This window comes from Eulemur rufifrons, chromosome 4 (assembly GCF_041146395.1).
Source record: "Eulemur rufifrons isolate Redbay chromosome 4, OSU_ERuf_1, whole genome shotgun sequence".
Taxonomy (NCBI): domain Eukaryota; kingdom Metazoa; phylum Chordata; class Mammalia; order Primates; family Lemuridae; genus Eulemur; species Eulemur rufifrons.
The window spans coordinates 76,001,699-76,028,185 of NC_090986.1; the positions used below are offsets into that span (position 1 = coordinate 76,001,699).

At 48.8% G+C, this 26,487-nt stretch overlaps 1 protein-coding gene across 1 annotated transcript in view; it reads left to right on the forward strand.

Annotated features, from left to right (window-relative positions):
* The first annotated feature begins 10,766 nt into the window (after positions 1-10,766).
* SLC7A1 (solute carrier family 7 member 1) overlaps positions 10,767-26,487 on the forward strand; it is a 33,220-nt gene continuing 17,499 nt past the window's right edge. Inside the window, exons 1-2 of the mRNA XM_069467393.1 lie at positions 10,767-10,793; positions 23,537-23,920. Coding sequence (XP_069323494.1) covers positions 23,551-23,920 — 370 coding nt within the window. The 5' untranslated portion in view covers positions 10,767-10,793; positions 23,537-23,550. The remainder of the gene's footprint in view (positions 10,794-23,536; positions 23,921-26,487) is intronic.

Here is a 26,487-nt window from a genome sequence, read left to right on the forward strand (position 1 = left end):
ATTTTGGCTATTGTGAACAACGCTAAGAACATTTGTGTGCAAGTGTCCGAGTGGATGCTTGCTTTCATTTATCTTGGGTATATACCTAGGAGTAGAATGATTGGGTCATGCTTAACTTTTTAAGGATTCTTTTTAACTGTTTTGTTTTGAATTGTAAGCATTTTCTAATTGTGATAAAATGCACATAACAAAATTTGTCCTCTTAACTATTTTTAAGTGTACAGTTCAATGGCATTAAGGACGTTCACATTGTTGTACAACTATCACTGTCATCCTCCTCTTAGGTTTTGATGAAACTATCCACACCATCTCTTGGGCGCTAGAAAAGGGAAGTAGCTTTGGCTTTGACTTGGCAAAGAAATGGATTAATAATGAGCAAACTCACTGTCTTGGGAACATGAGGGTCTAGGGAGATGGTTCCTTGCTACTTTAAAAAACATTGGGTGATTATAGAATGTTTTTTTCCCTTTGGGTAGGTGCCTACTAGTGAGATTGCTGGATCAAATGGTACTTCTATTTTTAGTTCTTTGAGATAAAGACATCTGCACTCGAATGTTTATAGCAGCACAATTCACAATTGCAAAGATGTGGAAACAACCCAAGTGCCCATTGATATGTGAGTAGATTAATAAAATGTGGTATATGTATAGCATGGAGTTCTACTCAACTACAAAAAACAATGGTGAACTATCACCTCTTGTGTTATCCTGGGTAGAGCTGGAGCCCATCCTTTGAAGTGACATATCACAAGAATGGAAAAACAGGCACCGCATGTACTCGCCACCAGATTGGCACTAACTGAGCAACACTAAGATGCTCACATTGAAGTAACAATCTTCAGGTGTCGATCAGGTGGGAGAGGGGTGGTTGGAGTGAGTAAATTCACAACTAATGGGTGCAGAGCGCACTGTGTGGGGCGAGGGCACGCTTGTAGCTCTGGCTTGGGCGAGGCAAAGACATTGTATGTAACCAAAACGTTTGTACCCCCATAATATCCTGAAATTAAAAAATAAATAAATAAATAAATAAAATAAAAATGTTGGGTGAGAGGTGTGGGGGTGGGGCGACTTGCAGAGGCTGCGGGAGAACCGGGAGAAGGGAGGGAGTGAGGTAGGCTGCTGTCTGCATCCTGGGGGAGGGGCCACTGGGCATGTTCCAGGGACAGCACCCTTCCCAGACATTTCTCCGGGCCACAGGTAGGGGGGTGCACAAGAGGCTTACTTTCCTGGGGGACCCGTAGGTTCCTAGGTCCACATGGGCCCTGGCAGGTGGCACAGGGAATCCTGAGTATAAGGGACCGTGGGTTGTATTTACTGAGTCACGGGAGAGTGTACAAGTGGGGGGCCAGTGTGTGGGCGTGTGTGTTTAGGGGAAAGCATCGTAGAGCTGGAAGAGGTCCCGGAGAAGGTTGGCCCAGACCATGGCAGCAGGGTCCGACCGCAGCTGCCCCCACCCCGCCTCTTGAGAAGCTGTTGCCCTTGGGTTCTTTGGACCCTTTGTGCTCCTGGGCATGCCGGCCTCAGTCTCCCCTGCACACACCAAGCTGGCCTCTGGGTCCTGCCCTGAAGTCCCCCCAGGCCTCCCTCCTCTCTCTGCTGCTCGTTTTGCGGTCACCCTGCCACGTTTGTGCTCACTGCATCCCTGTGTTTTCGTGAGCAGCTCTCTTACCTTCTCAGTCACACGGTCACTTCCTCACTGGCAGAGGTTGTATTGGATACTCTTCTTTCCTCACTGGCAAAGGTTGTATTTTACACTCTTCTTGGTTAAGTCACTGGCGGAGAGAAATGCCAGATGTCCAAATTCAGGATGGGCGGCACAGTCTACCCAAGCAGCTCGTTAATGAGATAATTCTTTTAAAATATTGGCAAACCGTGTAATTAAGAGGTGATTGTTCACACATCAAACAGTTCTTCACATATACTAGAGGATTTCTTTAAATAGCAGCTCCCCCTGGCTGCATTTATCTATGTGTGTAGCTCATTAGCTATTTGGCAGAGAAATTTCGGAATGCCGGCTAAGAGCCAGTGCGGTGGAAAAACAGAATGAAACAAAGGGCGAGTATTGCTGGAATTATGTCATTGGTTCTGAGAAGTTCTCCAAGGATGTATTTACTTCAAAAAGTGCTTAGTATATTTATATGCGTAATGCCAATTTGTTTATTTTCTTCAGCAATTCTGTGCACTTAGCAGTAGTTTCCTCGTTGGAGAAGGGAGGATGTTGAGCAGGGATTGATACCGAAGTCTTCTCGAAAACCTAAGCCTCATCCCATTGCCTGACCGTATTTGCTAAGTGGGAGGATGGTCCTTGTGTCTCAGCCTTTACTGTAATTTCACTGTGCCTGTTGTCCCAGGGGACCTTTAGGTCTCAGGTAGAGTTCAGTACTATGAAAAATAGTGGGCATCAGAGTGGGTTTAGAGTTAGACACGCTGAGGCTCGAGTGAGCGGAGACTCACTTCATACCTGCTCTGTACAGCTGGTTTGTCACACGTGCAGTGGGTGTGACAGGGACTCGGCTTGGGGGTTAAGCGAGATCACACACGTGCAGCGCCTTAGCCGAGAGGGCACTGGCGCACGGTGGGCTCTTAACAGAAACGTCACCTTTGCTGTTACTGTCAGCAGGGCTGTAACTGATGGCAGGTGTGTGTTTGTTGCTGGGCCAGAGGTACAGTTGCAGGACGGTTGGTGACAGCGTGTCCCGTGGAGGCGGGGAAACAACCGAGTGGACAATCAGCGGATTCTTCCGTGCCAGCCCTTCCTCCCACCCCACTGTCCTCTGCCCTGGTCACCTCTTCCTTTTACAGTCGGAGGGGATTTCTGCATTAGATGGCCCGTTGGTCCCTTCTAACTCTTAGGACTTGGGATTTCATTTTTCATACTCTCAGGTGTGGAATGCAGAGGCTCATGGTGCATTGGCTGGCGGAGCATCACTGAGAGAGAAGCTGCTGTCCTCACGGTGGGCACTGCCTCTCCCTTCCCACTGAGACACCAAAATGCTGGCCTTTAATGACAAGGGCCCTTTTTAATATCAGGGCAACGGCGCGTTAGTTTCAAAGTGTAGCTGCCTTTCCCGAGCGTGAGCCCCTCATCTGTGCAGTGAGGAGGGCAGCTGTGAGCACTGAGCAGGATGGGACAGGCACTCGGCGTGGGGTGGCCACCCGCAGTCCCGTGGCTTCAAACTGTCCTCCTTTCCATGCCACCTTCAGGGCAAAGGCATCTCCAGCAAAGAGGACCCTGGTTAATATGGGAATCGTCTTCATCCACGCTGCATCTTTTAATCCCTTAGTTCTTTCCTTCTTCTGCTTGCCTCTTAGTTTCTCTGTCTCCTGGTTTGGGGACATCAGGGGTTCTCCAGGGACGTGATGACAAAGTTTTGCTTTCTCGTGAACATGGTTCATGCTCATTTGCAGACATGATCTGTAATTTAAAAAATTATTATTTAAATAATAAAACAATGAAGAGCCCCGCTCAGTTACATCTGTAGGATGCGTTGCAGCCACACTTGCGCACAGCGGGGCAGGCTTTGTCCTCCTTGGCAGGATGGGTACTTCCTTGCTGAGGGAGCTGCCCTGTGCACTGCAGGGTGTTTAGCAGTATCCCTGGCCTCTGCCTGCCAGCTGACCACCGTCCCTCAATGGTGACAACCAAAAATTTCTCCAGACACTGCCAGATGTGCCCTGGGGGGCAGAGTCACCCCGGTGAGAACCGCTGCACTGCAGCCGGACCCAGCCCTCCCGGTCTCTCCCTCGGCCTCCTTTTTTTGAGCCATCGCCAGGTTTGCACCGATAGGTAAGAATGGCCTTCACTGGCCTTTTTGCAGCACACAGTCAAGAAGGATTTTGTCCACTTTTCCCAGAGTATTATGCATCTCAAAGGAAGGGTGAATCATCTCATTTGGAGCCCAGTGGTTTTTTCCTCAGTGCAGAGCCTGCTGGAGTACTGTTCATTATTGAAGGGTTGGGGGCAGGATAAATGTCCTGCTGTTGTTTCCCTGACCACATGTCCTTTAGAGCTAGTAATCCCCCCTCCCCTAATAAGTGTTGTGGAACCACAAATGTCTGTATAGATTGTATACTTTTTCAAACAGCATTTACATTTAAATTTCTTTGCTGCCGTAGGGAGTAGACAGAAACTGGTATAGGTTCCAAATAAAAGTGGAATCAGGGTGAACATTAGAAATTAGGAGAATACCACAAAAATGATAATTATCTGAGGCACTGCGTACGTTAATTACCTAGATTTAGTCATTTCACAGTGCACAAGTTGAGCATCCCTTATCCAAAATGCTTGGAACCAGAAAGGTTTTGGATTTCAGATTTTTTCAGATTTTGAAATATTTGCATTATACTTATCAGTTGAGCATGGCTAATCCAAAAATCCAAAATCTGAAACGCTCCAATGAGCATTTCCTTTGAGCATCTTGTCAGTGCTCAAAAAGTTTCAGAATTTGGAGCATTTCAAATTTCGGATTTTCAGATTAGTGACACTCAACCTGTATATATGCTTCACAATATCCTATTGTACTCAGTAAATACGAAGGATTTTATCTGTCAATGTAAAATAAAATAATTAAAAAAAAAAAAAAGAAATTAGGAGAAGAGGTGAGACAATGACATTCTCAAGTGCGTACTGGAGCCCATTCTGTGAGTTTGCCTGGGAACCACTGGGGAAGGGCGGAAACCCTGTCAGCAGGTGAAAGACAGTGCATTGCCTTTGAGAGCCGGCACGGGGGCTGTGCTGTGTGCTGTGATGGAGCCATAGAAGCCGGGAAGCGGAGGCCTGTCGGGAATGTAGGGGAACACAGTATGTAAAAGGGGTTTGGTTTCTGGCACCATCCAGTTGTGTCCCTTGCAAGAACCATATGTTATTTCAAGAAACAAGAGTCTGGATTAGTTTAAGATGCGGAGTTTCAGGACTGGAAGGCTGAAGGACAGAGGGGATCGCTCCCAAGTTTCTGTGGTCCAGAAAACCCTTTCCGAGTCACCGACTCTCAGCTTGTCTGCAGGAGCAGCCGTGGGGGTGGGAAGTTCTCAGTGCAGCCCCCCAACCCCAGGACTGCGGACTCCTCACAGGAGGGGTGGGAAGGCCTCAGACCTCAGGAGCCTCAGAGGACAGTTCTGGATTCCTGGGTGATGCCTGGGGGCCTGCCCTCACAGTTCCACGAACACTAGGGACTTTATCCTGTGTGTTAGGTTCTGATTTCCATCCTCTATCTCGTTCCTTGAGGGGAAAAATTGTTTTAGCCTCTTAGCCCATGCTTGCTTTTAACAAGCATAAAACACTCATGAGGAAATTGCAAAACAATATTCATGTCAAAGGAAAAATTGAACTAATTATAGTTTGCTTTTACAAATTAGAAATGCCCTCTTTCGAAGACTCCAATACCTTCCCCCATCCCCCTGGGAGCTGCCCGGGCTGTCCCATGGGAACCTGGCCATCTGGAAGCGTTTGAAGTCAGCAGACTTAACAGAAATCTCCAGACTGCGTTGAGCTGTGGTCTCCTGTACTTCCATTGCTGACAGCCTCTCAACCCAGACGCCAATAACCGTGACATCTGACCTTCGCATGGACTGGGGGCTTGTTTGTTTTCTCATTTTATGCATTTGCTTTAGGAGATCCGAGGGTGCTACTTCCAGTTAGTATTTCATTGTTCTTATTTTTTGAAGAGGTCTTTCCAGAAATAGAATGTTAACTCCACAAAGATGGGGACTGTGGTCTAGTTTGTTCACTGCTGAATCCCCGGTTTCTGAAACTATACCTGGCACTCAGCATATGCTTGTTGAGTGAAGAATAAAGACTCATTCACAGGCAAAGCAGCTATATAAGCTGCCAAAAAGCTGGGCATTATGTTTAATAAAATAAATCAAGACATTTTTAGTGGTTCCTACCAATATACTTAATGGCAAGATCTGACTTTTTGATTTATAAATTGTTCAATGTTATGTTGTTATGTTTACTGATTATTTTCAGATATTATTTCATATCTTCCCTTGTGCCAGGTATTCACTATTAAATGTGTGGTCTTGTGCCCATAACAACATTTCAGTTGATGGACCTCATATACCACAGTGGTTCCATAAGATTATAATGGAGCTAAAAAATTCCTATCGCCTAGTGAAGTCGTAGCCTCTGTGACATCCTACAAGGCATTACTCATGTTTGTGGCGATGCTGGTGTGAACAGACCTACTGTGCTGTCAGCGTAGTATAAAAGTACAGCACATACAATTATGTGTAGCACATAACACTTGATAATAAACGACCATGTGACTGGTTTATTTATTTATTTTACCATGCTTTTTATTGTTTAGAGTGCACTCCTTCTACTTATATTAAACAAAGCTAACTGTAGAGCGGCCTCAGGCAAGTCCTTCAGGAGGTATTTATTCCAGAAGGAGGCATCGTTATCCCAGGAGATGACGGACAGCTGCGTGTGTGTTCCTGCCCCTGCAGACCTCCCAGTGGGACGAGATGTGCAGGTGGGAGACAGATATTGGTGACCCTGACCTGCGTAGATCTGGGCTAATGTGTGTGTTTGTGTCTTCATTTTTAACTAAAACGTTTAAGAAGTAAAAATAAAAGTAAATAAGAAATTTTTAAAAATAGAGAAAAGCTCATAGAATAAGAATATAAACAAAAAATATTTTTGGACAGCTGTACAATGTGTTTGTGTTTTAAGCTAAGTGTTACTACAAAAGAGTTAAAAGTTAAAAAAAATTAGAGTTACAGTAAGCTAGGGTTAATTTATTATTGAAGAAAGAATGTTTTAAAGTAAATTCAGATTAGGCTAAGTGTACAGTGTCTATAAAGTCCACAGCAGTGTACAGCAACGTGGCCTTCACGCTCACTCGCCACTCACTGATTCATTCACCCAGAGCAACCTCCAGTCCTGCAAGCTCCATTCCTGTAAGTGCCATGAACAGGTTCTTGTTATCTTTTATCCCATATTTAGATATGGTTACATACACAAACACTTACCACTGTGATACAACTGCCTACAGTATTCAGTATAGTAACATGCCGTACAGGTTTGTAGCCTAGTATGTAGGAGGCCCTACCATCTAGGTTTGTTTAAGTACCCCCTGTGATATATGCACAATGACAAAATCACCTAATGACACATTTCTCAGAAGGTGTCCTCGTCATTAAGTGAAGCGTGGCTGTGTTATAATGTAGCGCCACGGTATCCCAGCCGCACTTCTGCACGCCCCACGTGCTCCTGGAAGCCATCGGGGCAGTGCTGTAATGCCGCTTGCCATGTTTATGAAACAAACAGAATTAAATTCTTTATGTCTGATGTGCAGCATTTTCATTACTCTGTTTTTAACAAGGGAATTTTCAAATCTGAAAAATTACGATAAAGTGGTTAGAACATTCTTGAATTAAAGCAATACTAATGAATTTATTTGCGATGCATTCCAGTCCATTAATCCTGATGAGTTCACCCTGGATTAACGTACGGCATGCCTTCCTTTAGTCTTTTAATTCTAGCATTGACTGCTTTTATACCATGGCAGGAACCCGGAGCAGGAACCACTGTGGCAGGCTGCTGTGCACACGGGAAGCTGGGCTGTATTCACGTCACGGGGCAGCCCTTCACACAGAGGTTCTCAGACTGTTTGGTCTTGGAACCCCGGTATGCCCGTCTAGACTGTCAAGGACTTCCAGGAGGTTTTGTTTATGAGGGTTGTATCTGTCAGTATTTATCAATTAGGAATTAAAATTTAGAACAACTTGAAATAGTTATGTATTAATCCACCTAAAAATAACCATAAGGAACCCATGTTGTGTTAACATAAATAACATTTTTATGAGAAGTACCTGTTTTCCAAAACAAAAAAATTCAATGAGAAGAGTGGTACTGTTTTACTTATTTACAAATCTCTTTAATGTTTCGCTGAATCGAAGGCAGCTGGATTCATATATCTGCTTCTGCATTCAGTCAGATTCGATGTGTCGTTTTAGCTGAAGTATATAAAGAAAATATGGCCTCACAGGTATGTGCGTAGAAAAGGAGGAATACTTGAGTGGCCTTTTCAGATAATTGCAGTTGTTCTTTGTTGATACTACACCGAGACTCCACAGGTGGTCGTTGGTGCCACTGGGGAATCTGGAACTCTATCAATGGGCTCTTTGTACTCTAGGATATATGGGCCTGTTTTGGACTTTGAATTAACCTTTTCCCTGTGCATGATTCTGTTTCACTGAATTATTGTTTTACTGAGTTATGTTGCTCTTCTAAAGGTTTCATCATGTATTTTAACAACATCACGTTTGTTAACATCACCCCAGCGTCCTGAGAAAACTCAAGTTTCAGGAGGCTGTTCAAATCTTGGCCGAATACAAGTTTCACATATTTCTAATTTCTTTTCTTGAAAGCTCAAATTGTATTAATATCATTGGCAACAAATGTTGCCAGTTGTTTCCCTTCTGATTCTGCCCCTGTTATTCCAGAGTTATCTTCCTCAAATACAAACCCGATGCTGGCTCCCGGCTGTCCCTCCCTCGCCTCGAGAATAAAGTGCAGTTTTCTTGTCTTATCCACAAGGACTTGCATGACTTTGACCCCAGCCCCTCGTACTTTGGCAGTTCCCAGCCTTTCCCAAACCTCAGCATTATTTTTTTAGTAAGTTAAAATAACACAAGTTTATTACCTTACAGTTCTGGAGGCTGGGAAGTCCAAAATGGGCTCAAATGGAGGTGTTGGCAGCAGCGTAGGGCTGTGTGTGTGGGGGGGATTCCTTTCTGGAGGCTCTAGGGGAGAACCCATTTCTCGCCTTTCCCTGCCCCTCCAGGCAGGCTGTGGTCTCCTCTCGTATTCAAAGCCCGCGGGGGCTGGTGGAGCCCTCCGCACATGGCGTCCCTGTGCCGCCTGCTCTTCTCTCCCCCTTCCCTCCTGTGAGGACCCCCAGGATTATGCCAGGCCCATCCGGGGGAACCCCTCTCTCGAGGTCGGCTGATCAGCACCTTTGTTCCCTCTGCAACCTGAATTCCCCTGGCCTTGTCACCGGCACACTCACAGGTCCCCGGGATGAGGACGTGGCCATCTTTGGGGGCTAATGTCATGTCTACCATACTCAGGCCTCTGCATTTTTGTCGTCAGTCCCCACGCTCTGGAACACTCCTCCTTCTGTGTGTGGTGAACTCTTCCTTGAAACATCACCTCGTTGCAAAAGCCTTTCGTGAAGTCTCCAACTGCTTTCTGTCCTGCCAGGACGGAGGCTGGCACAGGGACCCGCCGCATCGCGCCCATCCTGCTGTGGGGTGCGTGGACGCTGTGTCCTGGCTGGGCTGTGAGCCTGACCCTGTCGACCTTCGATGCTCTCGCGCTCTCAGGGCACACGATTGAGCATCAGGAGATAGCAGTCTATTGGCAGTTAGGGACATTTGATCATGGGCTGGGCTTTAAATACTATTGAATTAATATCCGGTTTCTTGGGTGTGATAACGGCATTACTATTAGGTAGGACGGTGTTATTCTTAGGAGTGACTTACCAATATGCTTAGAGGTCAGATTTCATGATAGCTATAGCTCTCTTGCCACATGGGTCATGAGGAACGTGTATTTTATTTAAAGAAAGATAAAGCAAATCAGGCAAAATGTTAAATATTGATAATGGTAGACAGAGTAAATACATATTCATTCAACTTTTCTGTAGGTTTGACGTTTTCAACATAGAAAGTGAAAAGGAATGAAGTACCCATGTAGAATGAATGTACAAACGGCGTTGAGGGTGGAATAGGGTTCCAGGTTGTGGGAAGTTTGGTTGCTGCTGTTGAAGCTGTAAAACTCCAGCTGTTGATTAACATCTTTATGTGTGTTTGTGGAGTAATGATCCTCTCCAGGTTCACTTTAGGCACAGATCAGAGTCTGGCAGCTGAGTTACACCTGCCTAGCTCCTGGCGAGAGCAGGAATCTGTGCAGAGCGTGGATGGTAAGATTTAGAAAACAAAGGACTTCACATGCCATGCACCTGGGAGGTTTTCCTGGCGGCCCTCCGGCTGCGTTCAGATCCAGCACTTCCGTCACTGGCCAGCACTGATTGCCTTACTTCTTGGACTGCAGGCCATGCCCCAGACAACAGAGTCCTGCGTTTGGGGCAATCTTTGGCCTGTCCTGCTGGAGTTAGGGGCAGTGTATGGTCCATGCCGTTATGCTATGCCAGCTGGCGAGCACAGGAGAACTCCATCCCCGAAGGGCCCATGACAAGACATGCAGTCCAGGTGTGTCCTGAAGACACCAGCTAGGGTTTCCTGCCCCTGCTGGCCTCGCTTCTCCACCCCAGTGTCAGGAGAGGACTCATTCCCCTTCGTGGCCCCTACTGGGGGCTCAGAGCTTTTGCATATCCACTTCTCTGCCCTTGTGACGTGTGACAATTTTATATCATCCTCTTTTAAACATGAGGATCCATTTGTAGAGGTAGAGCACTGGGATCTCTGGTTGGGGGGTCACCTAGTCTGGTTTCCCACCTGTTCCCTGGGTTCCGCCGGTGACTCCCTTGGTGCCTGATCAATCCCCGCTGTGGGACCCGTGTGCCTCCCCCTGCCCCTCACCCGTCTGCAGTCGATGCTACCGTTGGGAAGTCCTTTCCACTGCTGTGAGGAGCTGAGCTGAACCAGCTCTCCCCGGACAAGCTGCAGACTTGGAGGCTCTGGGGCCAAAACCAAAGGCGTCTCATGGCTCTTCCTTGCCTTTCAGGAGCTGGAAGCGCCCCTCATACCCTCCTGAGACGTCTCTGCTCCAAGATCCAGGTGATCCTCGGGGGACAAGGTGTTGACCCTCGCATCGTAGTCCAGGTACGGTCTGCCCGTCGGCACTGCAGCGGGACGGTCTCTTTCGTGCTGGAATATGTTATTCATTCAGACCTTTAGTTGCCTGTTTTTTTTTTAAGTTAACTGACAATTGAAACCTTAAGTTTTCTTTTTAAATATTCTAAATGCTGTACTTTTTCAGACTCATCTAGCTAGCTAGCTGTTCAAGCCCCTTGACTCGGCAGAAAAGGAGTTTGTCTTTTCTCTTTAGTGTGTTCCTTGCATTCCTGCGTTTCCTTCAAACAGAACCCTAAACGTCCTGTGGCTGCTGCAGGCCTGGTCACCAGGGCAGGCCGTGGGGAAAGACCCGCCTGCCGCAGTCCCGCCTCGTTCCTGGTGCAGACGCTGGGCGCTATGTCGTGCTCCGTGCGCCACCCTGGCCTGTCCGCACTGGTCTTTGCTGCGTTTCTGCCTTTGATTCCTGGAGCCTTTGCGTGTCTCAAGGTCAAGGGCCGGTTCCAATTTCCTTCCTGCCCCAGGACTTCTCTTCTTGCTCCTGTCCCTCTCACCCTTCTCCTTACTTTAACTTTTCACCCTTTTACTTAAGAATCCTGCCGAAGCTTGTTCTTGGGTTTAGGTGCTGTGACCGTCTGCTGTAGGGCAGTGTATTGCGGCTGTGCCTGGGAGCCTGAGAATTCCCAGGGGGCACAGGAGCCAGTCGGGCCAGCTGGGGGTGGGGCTCGCCAGTGAGGCCCCCCGCCCCCTGCCCCATCTCTCTTTAAACAAGCGTAGCTCCAGTTTGATCTGATTCTTATATTTGGCTGCAGCATAGGATGCAGTTTGGGAAAAATTGTTCCACTGTAAAAATACGTTAAACTATTGCTCTAGTTATTTTTCCATTAAACTAAAGACATTTACTGAGTGTGGAGACTTTATCATTATCAGCACTATTTTATTCATCACAAAAAGTAGAGGTAAAGTTTTTCAGTTGAGAGAAGAGGGGGGAGTGTGTGTAATGAACTTCACTTGACTTTTCTCTCGCTCACATTCTTACAGTCTTTTGAGACCACTCACATCTTAATTCCCAGTCTGCAGCTAATTAAGAATGCGCGCGCGCGCACACACACACACACACAGTCAGCATCAATGGCCCACACTGAGCTTTTAATCAGAAGGACTTTGGGGGGATATAGCCGGTGACCTTTGCCACATGTAAGCACCTTTGAGCAGCTGCCTTGAAATAAGAATTAAGGAGGCGGGTGGTGCCCACAGCTTCCAAGTTCACAGGGAGGATTAGGCTGTAAGTAAGCACCTTGTTTAGGAGGTTGTTGCACCCTCGTAAATGTCAGAAACAAAGGTATGGAATTAGCAGGTGCACCTTCCCGAAGACAGTAGGTAAAATTAGACCCTGGCCGGTGGGGAAGCAGGAGGACATTTTGCATAGGCCAGAAACCACTGTGTGCTGGGGCGTGTGAGCCTCAAACACCCTTTTCTTTCCTTCTGGGTTTAGGTGCTTAATTAGTAAAATTGCTTAAATTAGAGCAAGTGAATTCTGCCTTCTTCCTCTTTCCACACCAGGCAGATGTGTTTCTGCTGTTTTCACAGACTGTTTCACAACCTCTTCCTGTGTTACCTAACGCTGGGACTGAGTGTTGACATTGGAGTGAACAGCGAAAAGTCAGACTGTCCCGTTTCTTGGGGCTGGGCCATGCTGTGCCCAGGTGTGTGGGGAAGCCCGTGGGTGGTCTTCAGGCGCAAGTCCTGAACTGTGCCTGAATGGGGGGAATTCACAGCCCACTGGGCACCGGCATGACGTCGCCCCTTCTTGGGTGTAGAGAATCCAACCAGGTGGTGACAAAGATGATGCGTCTCCTCGAGGCCTTTTGGTCCCATTTGCACTCGTTTATGTTCTGTGGTTTATCATACGCTGTCCTATCCCAGCATGAGGGCAGGGAGCTTCTGTTCCGGTCCCTGTTGCTTCCTCAACATCTGGAAGGCGGGAGGGCACATGGTAGGGGCACGACAAGTACTTGTCGTCTGGGTGGGTGGTTGTGAATAGTTACTTGCTTACGTGTTCCCTTCCCGACTGTGAGCACTCTGAGGGCAGGGACAGTGCAGGGCACATCTTTTGTAGCTCCTGTAACTCCTAGAACAGTGGCCCAGGAGTTACAGGATATGCAGTTTTTAAAAAAATGAAATAACAGCTATTTAATCCAGGAGGAAGTTAGTTTCAAATCATTCAGCCTTAATCGAGAAAATGTGGTTTCAGGTGAAATAAGAGTTAGCCCCACCATTGAAGCAGAGTTTAAAGTTTGGGCCTCTGGTTTTTAGGTCCTTGAGGATGCAATGGGGGAGTGAATGGACGCAGACTCACTTACCACACAGGAGTATTGGACTGTGTATTAGTCACCTACTGCTGCGGCTTAAGACAGCGCACATCCTATTTTCTCAGAGTTTCTGTGGGTCAGGAGTTAGAGCGCGGCTTAGCTGGGGCCTGTGCGTAGGGTCTCGCGCGGCTGCGGTTGAGGTGTTGACCAGGGCTTGGTTCTCATCCGGAGGCTCCACTGCGGAAGTATCCTCTTCTAGGCTCCTCGGGTTGTTGGCCGAACCCATTTCCTCGTGGCTGTAGGACTGGGGTCCCGGCTGCTTGTTGGCTGACCCGATGGCTGCCCTCAGCTCCCCGAGGCCGCCTGCAGGTGGGTGCCAGGCGGGCGTTGCAAGTATGGCTGCCGACTGATCAGGCCGGCCCCACACAGATCACCCGCCCTTGCTCTTTGAAAGGAGGGATTGAGAAGTGGTTACCATCTGCCTTCCATTTTTGTGAGAAATTATTTCACTCCTTTCTTTTTTTCTACAGTGGTCCATGCCTTTAACTCTGTCGGAGGGTCACAGCTCCACAGGGTCTGTTTGTCCCTGCAGCCACCACGGACCCTGCTGGCTGGTACGCGGCTCCGGAGTGCACAGTCCTACTTTAGGAGCGTGGTGGGTTAAATGGCTGTTTGTGAGCCACCTTGGAACCTGATTGCAGTTTTGTCACATCGTTTTGTTCAGGGAAATGTGGTCCCGAGTCTCAAACGACCGCTGGTCGGTGAACTTGTAGCAGGCAGGAGGCCCTTACGGTCGGTGCTTCTGTGGCAGCGGGGACTGGAGAGGGTGACATTTGGAGCATAAATAGAAATGTGTATTTTTGGCCTTTAAGAATTCTTACAAAACAGTGGAAGTAACCTGTGCTCTCCCTCATTCTCTGAAGATGTGGGGTCTCATTGTCATACAGCAGTAACCAAGGGAGGGAGGGCTTTGGTCCCAGTCTGGAACACTGATGTGAGCACTGGCACGTTGAGAGGCTCTGGGGTCAAGTCCGGTGGCATCCTGGGGTGACAGCCTGTGGCCCTTGTGCTGCTCTGGAGCCTTCCATGAAAGCACAGCGGGTGGCACTGCCTGTGATGTGTGATAAAATATTCTCCATCTGATGGGCTACAAGCCCCTCACACTTCACCCCACCCAGCTGTCGTGCGGTGGAAAGCGGCTACCGTGGCCCAGCGACCGGGGCCGCCCCGTCCATCTCTGGCTTCTGCCCGACCCTCAGGCGCTGACCTCTCCTGGCTATGATCGTTCAGGCCGGCAGGCTGGTCATGGCCATCTGCTTCTGGAATTTCAGGCAAATCGAATCACATCCTCTTCTCTGATAGAGGCTACTCGGTTAGTGCCCACTGGGACGTCCCTCTGAGCATGTGACATAACGAGAAAACCTCAGGATTGGAAAAGTACGGCCGGCAGTCATTGAGGGTGGAAGGCAGGCAGGCTGGTGACCCGTGCCAGGGGGCTGGACCCTCCCTTCGGATTAGAGATGCTTTTCCTTCTGGAGCGTCTGCAGTTTTGGCCACCAGTGAAGAAGTGTGTGTGAACAGGGCGGGAAGGCCTACCATAAACACGCATTTCCTGCTCAGGGATTGCCTACGCCTGACACGGACCTCGTAGATAATTTCCATGGTAACTACGGGCGTGTGCCTTACCCGTTTGTCAGGACTCTTTGAGGAAAAAAACAGGGACGGGGAACAAATGGCAGGTAAATACGAAAGGTTATAGCATTTGCTTGCGCAAAGGTGCTTTATTAGTTGGATTAAAATGTCGTGCTCAAAGGTAAACCTACTCATTAGCTACCAAAGAGCATTTGGAAGTCCTTGAGTCCAGAGTTTTTCACACAAGACAGATTAGTCTTCCCGAGGTAGTACTTTGTGGATGTCTTTCCTTGACTTTAAAATGTTGCCTCTAAGAAGAGGCGTAAATCCCTCAGGGGCCCCTCGAGATGCCCCCACAGGGGCCATCCTGCCCTGCCCCTGCCCGCATCACAGGCCCAGTGTCTGTCTGAGGTGCCACCTGGCGCCCAGCAGGCGTGTGCTCCATCGCCACGGTGAGGTAAGGGGTGAACTGCAGAATTCGTCCGTGTTCCGTACAGAGTGAAGCACAGGCCTTGCCCTGGAGGAGCGCGTTGCCTCTGTTGAGTTGAGTCAGTGGGCGGAAGCCCGGTCCCCTGCTGAAGCAGGCGATGGTGACTGTGCCGTCTTTCCCTGCTTCCTCCTTGTATGGCCTCCCCCGCCCCCTGGCACCGTTCCCCAGGACCTGTGGATCCTGATTCAGAGGCCAGTTCAAGGCTTTGGGGGCAGCCGGACTTGAGTCCCGTGGCACCTTCCGTTGTTCGTGTGCCCTCGGGCAGGTTACGGTTACCCGGGGGAACATCGGAAAAGTTATTTGACCTGTAGTGGGGCTGGGCATGGTTACTTTAAAAAATCTCCCCGGTTGATTGTAATGTGCGGCGAGGGTTGAGAATTACTGAGCTGTCGTCAAGCCTAGGTCTCCTCCCGTCCAGAAGGCAAGGTATTGCCCGCCTGGTAAGGTGGTGTGAAGGTCAGATAAGTTGTGCAAAGGATCTTGCATTTGGCTGGCGCCCCGAGATATTAGCTGTTTTTAGTTATTAGTATTGTTTTCTGATTTAAAAAGCAACATGTCATTATAGACAACATGGCAAATAACAGGAAAGACGAAAACAACAATGAAAACACACTTATAATCTGAAGATAACCTCAGTGACTATTTTGGTATTCTACACCCACACACGTGCTCATTGGGATTGTATTATGTACTTTTTGTTGTTTTTTATTTTTGTTTTTTTTTTTTTGAGACAGAGTCTCACTCTGTTGCCCAGGCTAGAGTGAGTGCCGTGGCGTCAGCCTAGCTCACAGCAACCTCAAACTCCTGAGCTCAAGCGATCCTCCTGCCTCAGCCTCCCGAGTAGCTGGGACTACAGGCATGCACCACCATGCCCGGCTAATTTTTTCTATATATATTTTTAGCTGTCCATATAATTTCTTTCTATTTTTAGTAGAGATGGGGTCTCGCTCTTGCTCAGGCTGGTCTCAAACTCCTGAGCTCAAACGATCCGCCCACCTCGGCCTCCCAGAGTGCTAGGATTACAGGCGTGAGCCACCGCGCCCGGCCCTGTATTATGTACTTTTTGACTTGACGTTTTCCCGTGACATGAAACTGCTGAGAAGAGTTTGCAGGCTGTGTACCCTTTCAGCAAGAGTCACGCTATAAAGAGCTTGCTGGGTTCCTTCTCTGTGACAGCATCGTCGGCTTTCAGCCCCCGGGGTTATGTGTTTGGGCCCCTGCAGGCTGTAAGCGGTGGGATCTCTGCGCTCCCCGTGGCCGAGAGGCAGGATGCTGTGCTTTGTGGTCTCTGCCATCCTCTGGCTGGGACCTCTGTGAGCAGTTATTCCTTGGCTAATTGACTTCCTCCCCCTCGCCCGGAAAGTGTTCTGCCCCAGGGACATGCACCTGCGGTGGATCCCACGGCTGCTGTCCTGCAGAACGTCTGACCCCTGCCTCCTCCGGCAGTCTTCTCCCTGTGATTTTGGTTTTGCTGTACAGACTCAGAGCGGTGGGTGGCAAGCATTGCTGTGTGTGGGAATCTCTGAGGTCCCTGGGGACTTTGTGCCATCAGCCGCTGCCGAGTCAGCAGACAGAGGCAGGTTGCTGGGAGGCAGGGCTCCCGGGCTTTCTGAGTGTGGCTGAGGCCGTGAAGTCACCAAGGCCTAAAGGACAGGCCAACACCATGTGGGTCAGCACAGCCATCACGTTGGCCCTGTGCCCCCTTGTGCCAGGCTCGAGAAGTCACATGCCCTGCAGTGTGTGGATTTCAGAGGAGAATAAAGTGTCTTTCCCAAGTGAAATTCCCAACTTGTCGCCCAGGATGTAAAGGAGTGCCCAGGTGCACTTACTAGCTCCACCCCTCTGTTCTTCCCCGTGAAAGGCCACCTTTCCCCCCCATGAAACCAGTAGCCTTTGAGATGGACAGTTAACCTTTTCCTGGTCCCACACTCTGCCATCATCCTGTCGGCCTGGCTCTGGGAGCCCCTGTGTATGTTCACACACACACCCGCCTGGCACTGCGCTTTCCCGGGGTCAGGACTGGGCATTTGTGCATTTTTCTTAAACCCCAGCTTTGCACCTAGCAGGTGTGGGATCCGTCATTTTGGGTGGATTCAGTTATACCCTCAGCATGTCCCTGATGCCTGGGGTCAGTGAGGCATAGACCCCGGGGCTTAAAAGAGCCCAGGTCCGGAAGCCGTGTGTGACTGCAGGCGAAGCCTGTGCCCTCACAGTGGCACTGGGACCCTGCAACACACTGTCTCCTTCCTGTCACCCACTGCAGTCATTTTTTTATGTTCCACCATTTTTGAACCACCCCTCCCATCATTTCCTTGTTTTACTGTCCCCGGGTCAGTTTTCTTGTGGTCACGGAGCTCACGTAGCCTTCAGTGACTCCGCACAGCAAAAGGTGCTCTCTGCTCGCCCTGCAGGTGGACGCGCCCTCCCCAGTGCCCAGTGACTTTGGAAGGATTGTGTGTGATTTTTTGATTACAAAAGTCAAACAACATTTTTTAGAGAATTTTGAAACTATTAAGATAGTGAATAAGAATATAAAGTTACTGCTTATTAATATTTTGATGTGCTTTTGATCTGGCCTTTAAAAATACATATGTATTTTGTTTATCCAAAACTATAAACGTTTGTAGCTTCCTGTGAACCTGTCATGAACATTTCTTGATTGTCTAGAAAAACGACATTTGTAATGGCTCTGTTATTTTGTCATATTTGACTGTAAGTTATTCACAATATTTCTTAGTCTTGGACAGGAAGGGTTTTTCCCGTTTTTTTCCTCATCTATTAGTGACATCTTGTTAACACCAAAAATGTTTTTAAATTAACCTTTATTTAGTATTTGTGAGCTTGTTCCTCACAATTTTCCCAGTTACACTGTTGTACTGTATAGTGTATAGATATCTTCTGTATGTTGTTGAATTTTTATGAATAAGGTTTTCCCCTTTGATATGTATTAAATTTGCTAAGATTCATCCTCTTACCTCATCCCCAATCCCCACCCAAATTGGCAGTGGCTCCCGATACTTGCGCTTTGTTTTGTTTTCTCTAAAGCTTCTCTGTCAAGTATCTGATGACTCATGAACACATGCGTTCACCAGGAAGCTTAATGAATCCACAGTAGGTCAGTTATCACCTGTCCTTTGATGGTCTTAGGCTCTGCCACCGTCCCTTTCCTTCTCTGCCCTTCGTCTCTTTCTGCCTGGTAAGTGGCCTCCATCGCTCCATCTGGAGACCTTGTTCAGTTTTGTCATTGTCTCACCTTCTTTCGCAACAACTCCATGCCTGCCTCCTTCTTGGGTCTCCATCCTTAGTGTCTACCAGTGCCATCTGCACTCTGATTTTGTTTTTCTTTTAAAGTTCTTGCACCTGGGCCTCCTAACATCTGGGGGGAAGTGGATCCTGCTTTGAGATCACTTCCTTCAACATGGGTTTTCCCCTTGTCAGTGAGTCTCCCACAAGGGCCAGCATCCTAGAATGTTCTTTCCTTGGACCCTTCTCCCACCTCTGGTTGCAGATCACTGAGTCGGGACACTCTGTCCCTCCTTGTTCCTGTGGCTTGTACCTTCACTCTGGAGCCCTCCAGGTACCGCCGGGGTAGCCACCCACACGCCAGCCCTGACGTTGGCCAGACAGTCTTGCTTTAGAGAAGCTGAAACGGCTTCAATGACTGTGCCCACCACTTAGTGCTGTTCCCTGATGCTGCCAGCCTGGCAAAGACGGAGATTCTTCCGCGTGGTGCCCATGTCCACCGCAGTCTTTCTCTCGGTGGGATGAGAGGTTTCATTCCAAATGTTGAATTCAGGTCATCTGGGGCCTTGGCCCTTCTGAAACCCACTGACGGGAAAACTCTGAAAGCATTGACTTAGTAAATATTTCAGTATGAAGATTTTCTTTAAAGGATGGCATTTCTGAATGTAGTGTAACAGCCTGCTTTTGACTCCTACCTGCCCTTCCTCAAGCCATCAAGCTGGACTTCTCCAGTGACGGAGTGATTGGTTAAATCTGAGAGTACCATTCGTATCCACCATTCATATCCACCCCCTCTTTATCAGAAATCTTTAAAATAGAGCATAAGAAAGTCTTTGTCTCTGAAATTCTGACCCACTCGGTCATTTTACTCCCATTTTTATATAGCGATTACTGGAATAGAGCATGGAGTTAGAAGGGAAAGGGACAGATTTTCTTTGCTTTTCTAAGAGGATACCACCCAAGGTAAGTGCTCTTTGATAATAAACGACTGCACAGCAAGATAGATCTGAGCCCCTTGGCGTGGCAGGATTCCTGTCAAACCCCCAAATGAGAGCAGGTGGCAACCATTGCACGGATTCCTCCCCATAAGGAAGGGAACCCAATCTCCAGACAAGGCTCCCACAGCATTCTGGCAATGTTCCGTGCAAAGCCCAGCGGCGGGGAGTCCACATCCACCTGACATTGTTGGGATTGGAATGGTTAGATTAATTTTGTGCAGAGAAGCTTCCTTTAGCTTCCCCGTTGGCTGAACAACCAGCTTTGGAGTCCTGGCATGAGTGTAAGTCCTGGTACAATGTGTACAAAATGCTGGTCAGAAGATACCACTTGGAGAACCGGTTTTTGCATTACTTCCAAGGAGACAGAAAGGCTATTTCTTAAAGTAAACCCAGGGCTTAGTAAATATCTCATTTTCTCCTACCCTGGGAGGTAGAAATGAACACCTAAGCTGAGACATTTATGTTCTTCAGGTTAGCAGCCCTGGGCTTCTAAGCAGCAGTTGGCTGTATTTTTGTTCCAGTGTCTTCCAAAGGAATTGAGTTCTCCCTTTCCCCAGATAGCAAGCAATACTTAAGAAGTAACCAAGGTAAAACTAATCTGTCGGGGTCCCTGCTGTGTCCCCCCTCACTGAAATACAGAGCACTTCCCTCCGGGGCTCTGGTGGAGGAGGAACGGGCCAAGACTGTTCCTGAAGCAAACGAGCCACTGTGGACCTGTGTGGGAGACGTGAGCTGCATTGTGCGTGACTGTCTCACCAAAGAATTCACTCCCTTTTCACATTACATTTGAAAACCAAGTCTGTACCTAAATTTATAGCATTTAATAACGTGCCCCCTTCTCTTTGAAGGTGGTGCTGAGGTCCTGCTAACGTAAGTCACTTTGTTCTTTGAGTGGGTTTTCTGCCGGTGAGAGCCATCCTGTGCTGGCGATGTCACAGGTGCATATGTGCACACCTGCTTTGTACCTGTGCGTGTATACGTACGTCATTTGTCCTAATACGAGGTCCCTGGGTTCACATTTGCTTTCTGCTCCAAGGAGGCTCAGAACCCTGTTATGGGAGCCCGTCTGGGCTCCTGTGTGCCCCTTGTCAAGAATCCCAATTGAGTCACTCTTGTGGCTTTGGCTCTGCCCAGGACAACAGTGTGATTTTGAGAGAGGAGTACAGACTGGGGACCAGCCCTCCCAAAGGAAAGGGCCCAGAACAGGGACAGGCAGGAGGCTCCTCCTCACTTTCTGGGCACTCAGGTCACTTTTTGAAGCCTGGGGAAGAAAATGCTATTGAGTAGCATTGTCTTTGCCTTGCACTTGGCTTTTAGCATTTGGAGGAGAGAATCCACTCAGTACTAACCAGAAATTACATCCCAGATGGATGGGAACAGACAGGCACTGTCTCCGTGCATCCACCAGCCACATTCCCCAGCCAGATAAAAACAGTGCAAGCGATACAGAGCTCTCATGCCCATTTCCCTCTGAGGCTCGCGTTTGCTTAACATACTCCTCTCCCCACAAAAAGTGACGTTGAGAAGTCACTTTGCAGCCATTTTTGCTGAAAGTTATGTTGCAACATTACACCTTCCCTTGCGACCTACTATCCAAGTAGTGGTTTGCTAAATGCTTTGTCGTGATTTACAATCTGACTTGCATAAATCAGCTTAAATCCTGTGTGGAAGAAAAGAAAAAGGCAGATCCGGGAGAAATCGCCCCCTGTGGTGGCTGGAGAGTGGGGAGCCTTCCGCAGGCCCTGGTGTCCCGGCAGCGGCAAGTCCTTGGTTCCCCCTCCTCTTCTTCCTCCTCCTCCTCCACCTTGCTGCCACCCTGAAGCCTTCTCCTAACGGCCCAGGAGGCCTCGGGCATGGCTGCCTCACTGAGGCACCTCACACTGGCTCCTGGCCCAGAGCTGTCAGAGACCGTCCACGCGCTGCCAAAAGCAGCCTGGGAAGCTCTGGGCTCTGCTCGTGCTTCTCTGGTCTGCATCACGGGCCTGTCCTGCCTCCTCTCACCCTGGTATCTGGTTGTCCCACTGCGCTACCGTCCCACAAATGGTGCTCCCTCCTCATTTCCTCTCATTTCCTCCCCCGCTTGCTGCGCCCTGGTGTCATTTCCTTCCCACCTACGATGCCGCCGGAACCCCAGATGAGGCATGGCCGACCGCACCTGCAGGGCGCCGCGACCTCTTCTGACACTTGGCTCTCCCAGTTATTTTTCCTCGTCTGTATGTGAATAACAGGGGACGGGATCAGATGATTTCTGTTCCCCGTTCTAGCTAAAAGTGTCCTGAGTCCTGAGATTGTTTCTCTTCTCTTGGCCGGTTGGGTAAAATGCAGGAAGGACACCCCGGGTGCCCTGCAGCCTGGAGCCCGGCGGCCCAGTGGGGTGCCCGCCGCACTTGCCCCCCACAGCGGCTGCGGGCGCACAGGGTGGCAGGCGGGGTCAGCCACGGACTTTTCTAGACCTCTGAGCTCCATTGAGACTATTTTCTTTTCCAATGACTTAATTGTAGCTAAGTTTAGGTCAGTAAACACCAATTGATAAGAGGAAATATTAGTGATTTTCCTGTAACTCAGCAGCCAAAAATCATGACGATAGCTTATCTCCGCACATGCTGTTGTTTTGTTTTAGATCTTTTTGATAAACTCTTTGTTTTAGAATAGTTTTAGATTTATAGAAAAATTATAAAATGCCACAGAGATTTTCCATATACCCTTCATTGTTTCCACTGTTATTAACGTGTATCTTACACTGGTTACAGATGGTGTTGGTGCCGCGTTACTAACTAATGTCTGTACTTTATTTAGGTTTCCCTAGTCTCCCCCGACGTCCTTTCTCTGTCCCAGGAGCCCAGGCAGGACCCCATGTGACCTTTAGTCCTCCTGCCTCCTCTAGGCCCTGACGGTCTCTCCCACCTTCCTTGTTTTAATGACCTTGGGAGACCTGGGCGGGTATTTTGTAGAATGTCCGTCTCCTGGGCTGTGTCTGATGGTTTTCCCCGTGACTAGAATGGGGCCCTGCGTTTGGCAGGACCGCAGAGGGGAGGCTCCCGTCTCGTCACATCACGCAGTCAATGTAGCTGTCACTGTTGTTGGCCTTGATCGCCAGCCCAGGTGTCGGGCTTCTTCACTGCAGAGTGACCCCCGTGTGTCCCCCCCCTTCCATATTGTCATCTGTGGGAGGAAGTCTCTGCAGAGCCCACCCGAGGGAGCGGGGAGTGAAGCCGCACCTCTGTGAGGATGGCTGCTGGCCGGTCCCGGCCAAGGGGTCACCCATGGTGCCCTCCCGCTTGGGCAGGTGGGATCGTGTGTCAGAGGAGAGCAGCCCCAAGGCTGCCCTGGGGTCACTGTTCCTGCAACGTAGGTGTCCCCGGGCCCTCACGGGTAGGTTTCGTGTGACAGGGGGATGACGCGAGCCAGCCTGCGATGGAGACGTGTCCCCTGGTGGGGAGCACTTGGGAGCACTCAGCACAGCGGGCCACATTCAGCCCAGACAAGTGCTTCCTCCAGTAGTGACGGTCGGGAAAAGCCTCTGCTTGTAGTAACCCAACAGTTTTCTGCTCTGGCCCTAACTCTCTGTTAACTTAGAGTGGAAACAACTTGGTCTTTATGCTCAGAGGATCCTAGAAAGATCTAAAAAGCATTCTCATTGCTATTCAAGACCTCTGGGTTTTAATAATCATGATATGGTTTGGTTTGCCTCCCATTACAGTGTACTTGAATGAGCACCTTGTCTTTCCTAGTAAATTATGTGATTTCTGAGAGTAGAAACAATGTCACTAATTTGTGTTCCCCATCCTGGGTAATTTCTGCCCACGGAAGATTCTCAGTTAAGAGCAACCGGAATCAGTGTGGAAGCTCAGAGACCTGAGTCAAGTCCACTGGGCACCTGGCCCTGCCGGGACATTTCTACACCTGCCGGTGAGACCCAAGACTGGAAAAAAAGTCGTGCTCTTCTGACAAGTGATGGTGGAATTCGAAGAATTAAAACATTTTAGCAGGAAATGGTTATAAAAGCCCTGGTGACTGTCTGTGTTTCGGTAATGGAGAAGACGAGGGTAATGTGTGAGTAAGAAGCAGTGACTCAACGCCTCTGTTCTTTTTCGGCAGATTTGAGCAGCAGAATGGGGTGTAAAGTACTGCTCAACATTGGCCAGCAGATGCTGCGGCGGAAGGTGGTGGACTGCAGCCGGGAAGAGAGCCGGCTGTCCCGCTGCTTGAACACCTTCGACCTTGTGGCCCTTGGGGTGGGCAGCACACTGGGAGCCGGCGTCTACGTCCTGGCCGGAGCTGTGGCCCGAGAGGATGCGGGCCCTGCCATCGTCATCTCCTTCCTGATCGCTGCCCTGGCCTCGGTGCTCGCTGGCCTGTGCTACGCCGAGTTTGGTGCTCGAGTCCCAAAGACGGGCTCGGCCTACCTCTACAGCTACGTCACCGTCGGGGAGCTCTGGGCCTTCATCACCGGTTGGAACTTGATCCTCTCCTACATCATCGGTAGGTCCCAGAGGCCTGGGGCCTGCGCCCTCCGCCGCTTTTCTGCCGGCTGCTGCCTCCAGCATGTGGGCCGGTGCCCACCTTCCTCCCCACATGCCCCGAGTCTGGCTCCTCTGCAGCAGCTCCCTCCTGGCTGGCCTGTCGTAACGTCCTGTGGTCCCTTCGTGGAAGGTTAAGTAGCCTGTGGGTATCACCATACTGGCTCGGCCTCCCCTGCCCTGTGCCCTTGTGCAGGGACCAAGCCAGGCCACGAGCAGGTCACTCCTGTTAACAAGAGTGACATAGAGTTAACAGGATGTTTCTAATTTGTTAAGAAGTATTTAGTTTCTTTTAGCATTTTTTTCTGATAATTAAATACTTCTCACTGAAGGAGAAAAAATTGAGAAATAAAGAAAAATACAAAGAGGAAAGTAGAAATACCCATTGTTACTACTTTTACGAATTGGAATGTGTAATATATTTTGATACAGTCTGTCTCTTCATACAACGGTATATAGTAAACAGTTCATACTGTTAGCTGTTACTCTAGAGTAGTATTCCCAGTGGTTGCACACCATTGTATAGATTTACATGCACAGCAGAATTCGCTGGATGTCCTTATGGGATGTTTAGATTGTTTCCAGTTGTGTTCTTGTTGTTACAAACAGCTAATTACTTTTTGTCTTCAGGCATAGCCATGATTTTTTTCTTAAACTGTTGAAGAAGCAGAATGTCTCTGTAAGTGGGGCTGCGTATTTTTTAAGGCCTTTGTCGACGTGGTTCTCCACGCTGCCGGGGCCCCGGCCCTCACTGCCAGCCCCGGGCATCAGCTGTAAACACAGCCACCCAGCAGACAAGGCAGCCAGAAACGAAAGGTCTGTCAGCTCTGTAGACAGACATGCTTTGCTCCTCTCTAACGTTCTTTGCATTTTGACTACAGCTGAAGTTGAACACATTGACTTAAAAGAAACAAACCCCTGAACATAAGAATAAGCAAAGGATATGAATGGCCACTTCACAGAAATAAAAATACAGATGCCTCCTAAACATTCAGTTTTATTTTTTTAAGCAAGCTTTTCAGTAACGTTATCAAAAACCAGCAAGAAGTGGTAAGTTGAGGCGTGTGGGTCCTGGCTCGCTTGGGCATCAGCTCCCACTGGGACTCCCTAGCCCTGAGCAGGGCAGCAGCACCTTCTCTCTCCTTCAGCAGCTGCAGTATCTGCCGAGGACCCGCATAGCTTCCTCTTCTGGGTTCTAAAATAAAATTCATAATCTTTTTTTTTTTTTTCAGTTCAGCATCAAAACTTATAACCACAAATGGTTCTCACAAGCTGAAGTCTCTCAGTGGGATTGTAGCTATTTTAAATGGACCGTTATGTTTCCAGAGGATTTACCTGGGCATAAAATATACATTAAGCATGAAGCGCTTGCAGCTTCTAGACCAACAAATGAAAGAGTCTTTGCCAGAGTACTATTTTCTTGTGTAAGACTGTTTGCATGTGTTATGAAAATTTATTCTCAGCCTTAGCTCCGGGGGAAGGGCAGTTTTTGCAGCAAACAATTTTTTAAAAAGGCATGATGCAGAAAAGGGAAGGGGGGCAGCTGGGAAGAAAGGCCGGGTAGCCCCTCCCATCCGGCAGGACGGGGCTTGGGAGCCGGATCTGCAGAGCTGGCCACGTGGGGATGGCGGGGAGACAGTGAGACCATTTTTACAGAATTCATAATAGATTGGCTACTCAGGAGGAAGACATGTGTTTACGTTTTTCAGTTGTTGGAAAAGTACTCAGCATGAGACCAAATAACCAAATTGAATCTCTATGCAGATCACTCTGGCAGAGTTCTGAGGCTAATTCAGACCCTAGTCACCCACAAGGCCCACTTTGAAAATAAAGGAAAATGCTATATGCAAATACTGGAATTTTAGTGACGTTTCCTGAGAAACACCAGTTTGAGTGGTATTTGATGTTTCCTGAGAAATACAACAGTGACTCTTTTCAGAATTAAACAGGAGAAAATTAGCTGGGCATGGTGGCGTGCGCCTCTAGTCCCAGCTACTCGGGAGGCTGAGGCAGGAGGATCGCTTGAGCCCAGGAGTTTGAGGCTGCAGTGAGCTATGATGCAGAGTCCTGGATCCAGCCAGGGCAACAGAGCAAGACTCGTTCACAAAAAAAAAAAAAAAAAAAAAAAAATTAAAATTAAACGAGAGAGAGAGAGAAGCCAACTACTGTTGGCATTTGGGTGCTGCCTCTGAGTTCCTCAAGGCTGGGGAGTTTGGGGTTTGGGGAGAACGAGGAGGGCTTGGCTTTGTCTGTGGTCCTGCACTCTGGGGACACTGTGACCCCCACCTTAGGTTCAGGCACAAAGTGGCAGAGGTGGCTGATGCCTGCTCTGAGATGAGCAGCTGGCTTTGTCCCTGAGATGGGGGCTACCGCTTCAGGGATCTCCTTGGGCCCCTCTTCTTGCTGGGAGAATCATGTTATTGGGGTGCAGGTCTCATCAACTCGGTTGCCAAGGGGGTCCTGGAAAAGGGGCTTCCTAAGCGATGTTCCTCCAGACTGCCAGATGTACTCCAAGAGTGCATTATGAAA